At 40.5% G+C, this 7,310-nt stretch overlaps 1 protein-coding gene across 1 annotated transcript in view; it reads right to left on the bottom strand.

The window, feature by feature from the left end:
* The window catches only part of dipk1c (divergent protein kinase domain 1C), a 52,494-nt gene that overhangs the window by 16,506 nt on the left and 28,678 nt on the right, over nt 1–7,310 (bottom strand). Inside the window, exons 4-7 of the mRNA XM_036217426.1 lie at nt 4,249–4,452; nt 4,123–4,176; nt 3,867–4,048; nt 438–735 (exon numbers count right to left, since the gene is read on the bottom strand). Coding sequence (XP_036073319.1) covers nt 438–735; nt 3,867–4,048; nt 4,123–4,176; nt 4,249–4,452 — 738 coding nt within the window. The remainder of the gene's footprint in view (nt 1–437; nt 736–3,866; nt 4,049–4,122; nt 4,177–4,248; nt 4,453–7,310) is intronic.

The following is a 7,310-nucleotide window of genomic DNA, read 5'->3' as shown; positions in this document are numbered from 1 at the left end:
TGACCACGAGCAGCTCAGACCACAGATACGTGGCAGAAATGAGACGAGATTTCTACTCACTGGAATCTGTTTATGCTTTGAACAAATAAAAACACAGTCAACCTGTAAACTTCACCCAACAGTAGCTAGGATAGGCTCCAGCAGCCCCATGATCCTGGTAGGATTCAGAAGGTTCTGCTGAATCAGAATCCTATCATTTATCTATCTAACACCTTGAGTTACAGCTGTGTAAAGTGTTTTATAAATAAAGTTTGATTTGATTTAGCCCTGAAACTACTCCTCTGTGTTAAGATAATTGTGTAATAAAGATTCAGTTATGATCAAACTAAAAGTGATGTACTGATAAACCTAATTAAAATCTGAAAGTTTAACAGGAAAACTGTATTTTTATGGTAACAAAACACCATCTCTCCATCTTCTTCCAGCGTTTCTCTCACCGTCAGGTCCTTCCTGATGGCGAAGTTCTCCGGCTTGATGTCACAGAGGTGCAGCTGGTGAGTGAAGTCGTGCTCAAAGTGCCACACCATGTCCAGGAAGCTCAGCGCGATGCGGTGCACCATCTCCCGGGTGGACCACCTCCCTCGGCCTGGGTCCTGCAGCCCCGGAACCGCCACCTCCTCCAGGGAGAAGATGTTCTGGTCCCAGGTGTGTCCAGCGGACAGGAACTCCACGGCGTAGAAGTGGCCGCATGAGCCCAACACTTTGGCCACGTGGCTGCTGAGATCCTGCAAGATTCTGGACAGAAGAGGTAGATGAAATCAAAGATTTTATCCTGGCACATCAGTGATCAGGAGGATTTCATTCCAAAGGATTTGGCTCAGAGAATCGGAAGTACCTGTGCTGCTTTCTGCAGGTGTTTGGATATTTCTCGCGGGGACATAAAACAGGTTGAAGGAAGCGTTTCCAGAACGTGTGACTGACATTTTCAAAAGTGCTTTCAGGCATTAAAACCCCATAAAAGCTCAAACAGAAGACTTTTGGCTCTGTGAGGCCTTAAACCAACACGCCGTGTCAACAGGTTCAGACAGGAATAATTGTTTTTGAAACCAGCGCTACATTTTTTCATGGCGTGACGTCCTTCATGAGCTGTGAGGCAGAAAGACGCTCAACGTCCTCCTGAAGTGACGACTGACGGTTGGGATGAGAAACTGTCATCTGAACTCCATTAAAGTCCAGACTCTGAGGCTGTTTCTGGTTCTGACAGACACCAAGGGTCCAAAAGCCTCGACGCCTCACTACATTTGTTCCCTTTTGGCTCTCACTGCTATGAGGATGACTCACTGTAAATATCTGTTGTTAATTATCTGAATGTTTAGTTCTCATGCATTCAAAGTTTGGAGTTCAGAACAGTTTTGGCTGACGATGATGTAAAAACGCAGATTTGGGCTTATTTTCAATAAAGAAAACATTTTTATTGTTGATCATCAGTCTGACACATGCATACAAATTAAAGACAAAGGTAAACGTTTGATATTTAGTTTCATTTGTCTTAACTAGCATTATCAGACAAAAACTGAACGCCGGCACAGATCATCCACATCCAATAGCCGACCAGTCGGGGGCGCTAATGTACGAAACAAGCTCTGATCAGGAAGTAAACCAAGTCAGAAGAAAAAGCAAACAGGACTGAGCGCTCTCACTACCTGATCTGCATCGGCTATACCCGATCTGTACCCTGCATTTACAAAATGTTTCTTCTTCTTCTTCTTCTTTTCCTTTCGGCTTTTCCCTTCAGGAGTCGCCACAGCGAATCAGTTTCCTCCATCTAAGCCTGTCTTCAGCATCCTCCACTCTAACACCAGCCACCTTCATGTCTTCATTCACTGCATCCATAAACCTCCTCTTTGGTCTTCCTCTAGACCTCTTTCCTGCAGCTCTAGACTCAGCATCCTTCTACCAATATATATTTTACATTTATTTAAGAATAAAGTACAAGTCATACAATGTTGGAGCAAAAAAAACACACAAAATGTAACAATTTTTGGAGGTAAACTAATTAACATTGCTTAACTGTTTCAATATTAGCGATAAGAGTAAGTCACAGAGGAGCTGCACGTGTTTGGTACCGATTAGGTAGTTGAAACAGATCAGATCAAATATCTGCAGCTCCTACGCTCACCACAGGTACAAACAGATATTTCCACACTTATATGCCTTATATGCTTCTTCAGATCTACTAGTTTTACTAATTTCTTTTTATCTCCAAGTTAATTTACTTTTCTCTCTGGTTCATGAAAACTCTGTTTGCAGTGAAACGTACCAGAGTTCATCTGCAAGTGAACTGAGACAGGGAAGACTAGAGCGCTCTGATTTGGTTCAAACTGGACTAGAGGTGAGCTTTCACAGCTGCAGAACTTGATAGCTAAAAACACTAATAACACTGATAGCTGAAAACACTGAAGCTGATAGCTAAAAACACTGAAGCTGAGAGCTGAAAACGCTGAAATTGATAGCTAAAAACGCTGAAGCTGATAGCTGAAATCACTGAAGCCGGCTAAAATATTAGCTGAGTGCCAAATTAGCTTAAAAAATGTAAACTATAATCTACAGCTGAAGAAATACCTAAACATCAAAATAGCCTAAAAAACAATAACAAAAGCCTAAATTAGCCAAAACAGCTAGCATGTAGCTGAAATATCAGCCAAGCTTCAAAATAGCCAAAATAAATCTTAATAAATGTCAAAATAGTCCATAAACTAGCAGAATGCTAATTTTTTAAAACTTTAAAACTGTAACTTTTTAACATAATTATGAATAATAAAATACAGAAATATTATTCCAGAATAAATCAACTTGAACCTTAAATAACTTTCGATATTTTACTCTCTATAAAAATATACATTTTGTCAAAATTATACAAGTTAGAAATAAGAACAAGATAACATGGGGTCATTAATAATAATAAAATAAAATGATCTGGAGGGCCGGATAGAATTACCCGGAGGGCCAAATTCGGCCCCCGGGCCTTGACTTTGACTCACTAAATATTGAATACCAGTGTGAATAAAGTTTTATCTGGTGTATCACACACTCACAGTCACACCTAGACACATAACCAATCCACCTATAAAGAGAGTCTGGAAAAACCCTCAGATGCAGGAGGAGAACATGCAACCTCTACACAGAAAGGTCCCTGCTGGGATTTGAACCGGGGCCTTCTGGAGGTGAAAGTGTTAACTCCTGACCACTCGGGCTGCCAAGTAAAAGACACATTTCATGATTTTTAAAAATATGTTTTCCACATGTTCTTCCTCCATGTGGCTAAGCAGCCAATGAAAGGGTTAAATTACGGAGCGTGAACCACAAAGATTTAGTATCCAGATTAAGTGACCACACATCTGTTATTAGTTTGTTTTATTGCTAAATACAAAGACGCGTTCAGACACTTCGGTTCTGCTTACAGATAAACATCTGTGCTGATTTATTCCAGTTTCGTTTCTGGGCTTGGAGCGGTTTTGTCTTCTGAGCTGTCAGACAGAACGCTGACTTCGCTCTGGTCACAGTGTCTGATGTTATCTGTCTTATGCTTTCCTGGTAACCTTTAGCAGGAGAGATAGGGAGGCTTCCAGGCAGTCATAATCTTTTCAATAGATCTGGTCTTCACAGTGGACACCAGGAGGACATGCTGCTCTATCCTAACAAGCTGAACTCTGTCAGCTTTTTGTACCAATGTCCAAATCTGTGTTTCTTACAATTTTTTGGGCTAATCAAATAGTGCTCTGGTCAGGGCCCGCTATCCAAAAAGAGGGTTTCTGAGGATCCCTAAACTCTAAGGAGCATATCAAAACTAAATTCTACAGTGCAGATCAGTAGCAGCACATCTTCAGGTGACGACGTCTCAGATCCACCTGAAAGCTTGAGTTTACCTGAGGAAGGTGTACTCCTCCTGCTGCAGCAGGGACCACAGCGAGTCCAGCTCGGCTCTGGAGTAGCTCGTGTCTCTCATTTTCAGCTTCTTCCCCCAAAGCTTGGCCAAAGTGCTGATGTTTCCCCCTTCCCGTTCCTCGTACTCCTCCTCCTCGTCGTTGAGCCCCAGAGAGTTTCGTACCTGCAGGAGACAAACACTCTGGAGACCAACTGCTTGATTTCAGTGCAAACGTTTCCCTCAAAGTGAGGACTTACCTCTAGAGTGGCATAGAAAACCACATCAAGAGCCGACAGCTCCTCTCCTGTGTCCTGCCGAGAAGAAGGACGGGTTAGGTTAGAGCTTTTTGAATCTTCCTCACAGGGGTAAAGCTTGGACGCCACCTCATAGTCCAGGATGGCCAGCGGCTCGTAGGAGGAGAAGTTCTCCTTTTTGGACTTCAGGATGATGGGGTTTCCTCTCCAGCGCGCCTCAATCACCTTCTTGCCGTTCTCGTAGTAGAGGCAGCGTTTGTACTCGACCCGCCCGAGCACGCACAGGTCCTCGCACATGTCGCCCGTGACCGAACCCTCGCCAAACTCCAGACACTGCAGGGTAGAGGAGAAACGCAGGAGAGTGAGCGGACGTTTGTCTGAGCGCTCAGAAGTCTGACGAGGCTTCACTGCCTCCTCAGAAACAAGACTTGAGTTGTTTTCTCTCCTTGACAGACTGGTTCCACTAAGTGTTCCGGTAAGCTCCGGTCCGGTGTTTGGAGCGTTACCATTGTAAAATGGACCCATTAAACAGTGCCGAGCCGTAAGTCTTGGAGGGCCCATCCGCTGTATGTCCATTGAAAGGTGCAACTAAACGGTTGGGGCGGAGCTGCTGTTGGCCCCCGTTGATTGGCAGAAAGTTAATTATTAATAGTGCTCATTTAAGCTAATGTTTCCAAAATTTGGAAAGATTCGGGGTCTGGCAGTTTGATGTGTTCTCTTTTGGTCAATACTGAAAATGTCTGCAAACAACAGCAAGGCCTGGTCTGTGGTGGAACTGCAAATGCAGCTCCTGATAATGTCTGCTTAACCAAAACTACCTAAAGAAAACAAACAAACAAAGCCTGCAAACTAAGACTACCAAGATCCAACCCCAAACTAAAATAACGAAACCCAGCAGTGTAAGAATTAAAAAAAAGAAAAGAAAAATATAATAGCCTTTTTTTAAAGTAAGGATTACTTAATTAGCATTTATTTATTTTAAATTAGTTAAATGTATAAACTGATGTCTGAAATGTCATTTAGAGCCAACAGTTTCCAACCAGAGGAACCCCGAAAGTAACCCGAGTCACGGGCAAAGAGGCAGGAAGTGCAGCAGACAGGTGAGCAGAACACGGCAGGTATGCAGACGGGCTCAATTGTTCTGGGGCAGACGCGCTGATAAAAGCTGAGTAGAGCGATGAGGAGCGCTCCTTCATCATATCAACATCAGCATCATCTGTGGAAAGGTCAAGTTTAGATAACACGTCTCCACGGTTTCCTGAGCCGCAGTCTTCTGCAGAGCATTAAATATTGAATAAAATCTACTAATTATAACTAAAACACATCTATTCTGAATGTTTCTATTGTAGCATATGTTATACCTAGATCAGAATTGGGATTTAAACAAATGCTGAGACAAACAACTAGAGTAAATGTCATTTGTGCAGATACAGAAGGAAAAATGGGAGAACCAGAAGCAGCATGATAGAAATCTAAGTTTCCAAAGAAATGGAACAATTAATTAAAAAGTAAATATTTGAATGAGAAAGTGAGAAAACACCACAAACACACAATACTAGGAAAAATTAGATATTATGTTTCAAAATAGGAAAGCGATAGGATTAGTTGATTGGATTTCTAGAGGATAAGTTGAGTGTTTAATGTGAATAGAAGATGACTCACAAGCTTCAGATTTCTGACTAGAACAATAAATCTGAAATTGAAAACGTAATGAAACATTTCATCTTCCTTGTTTTCAGATTACAGAGTTGATGTAAGAAAAATAAATACATTTAATTCAAAATTGAAAATGAAATAAAAAATTCCAATATTTAAACATTCCTAGAATAGTTTAAAAAAAGCAACAAAAACAACACTGCATGTATGTTTGTCTGTTTCAGAATATCAGCTAATGCATTATAACAAATAGTAAATTCTGAAATAATCTGTATTTAATAGCAGCAAGAAATAAACAAAATAGGAACCTAAATAACTAATGAAAATTATTTTCCAAAGTGAATGAAGAGTGTTCTTGGTCTTAGTTGCTGGTTAGTAAGTTGTTTAAACAAAGATTTTCTTTTTTTCTTCTTATTCTGCCCAACATAAAAGCTGTAAGCTTGTGTGTGTGTGTGTGTTCATGTGTTGACAGACTCAACAGGTGTGGGAGGGGAAGTGCTGAAGGTGCTGAGAGTCAGTGGAGACCCAGCAATTATGGTTCCCCTCCTCCTTTCTGAGTTCATAATGGCTCTTGCTGTTATTTTAGTGAAAGATGACTGTGTGTGCGCGCATGTACGTTTCTGTTTATATGTATATGTGAGGACCAGTCGCAGACAGTTACACTGTGGGGACAGGTGTTGTTGAAGGGACATTTAGCCTCATCCTCACAACTTTGAGGTCATCCACGACGCTCAGTCTTTAGTTTGACGGATAGAGTCTGGAAAAGATGAATAAAAATAACTGCAATCATCTACCTACTGATGCTACAAACATTTATCTAATCAGGAACAAGAATAATGTGTGGCATACTGTAGGGGTCCACAAACTTTTTCTTGTGAGGGCCACATAACTATGTTCTTCTCTGATGTGGGGCCGGGGTCAGTTTGTAGGCTAACATAAAAAAATGTAAAAAATCACAGCCTGAAGGTAAACGTGGATGGTTTTCCAGAAACCCACATATAACCAACTTTTAAATAATTCATTTCCTTAATCTTCATAGAAAAAAAATACTAAAACATTTTAAAAACTAGAAATATAGCATTACCAGTGATAATGCTAGTGTGAATGCTGTAAGCTGAATTTGGCCGCTAAAGATGCTAGTGCTGATGGCTGAAGATGCTGAAATTGATAGCTAAAAACGCTGAAGGGAATAGCTGAAAATGTTGAAGCTGATAGCCAGTTAAAATATTAGCTAAATGCCAAATTGGCCCAAAAAAACAGAAAAAAGCCAAAATTAGCAAAAACACCTAACATGTAGCTGAAATATTAGCTAAATACCAAATTAGCCTAAAAACTGATAACATGTTTAATTCAGCCTAAATGACTAGCATAAGGATAAAATATTAGTTAAACTGCAAATTAGCCAAAAAACAAAACAAAAACAGAAAAAAATCCTAAATTGGCAAAAAGATCTAGAATAGCTAAAATATTAGCTATATGCCAAATTAGCCTAAAAATGTGTCAAATTTCAATCACCGTTAAACCAATAAATATTC

This window comes from Oryzias melastigma, linkage group LG20 (assembly GCF_002922805.2).
Source record: "Oryzias melastigma strain HK-1 linkage group LG20, ASM292280v2, whole genome shotgun sequence".
Lineage (NCBI taxonomy): Eukaryota > Metazoa > Chordata > Actinopteri > Beloniformes > Adrianichthyidae > Oryzias > Oryzias melastigma.
This window is presented reverse-complemented; position numbering and strand designations above follow the sequence as displayed.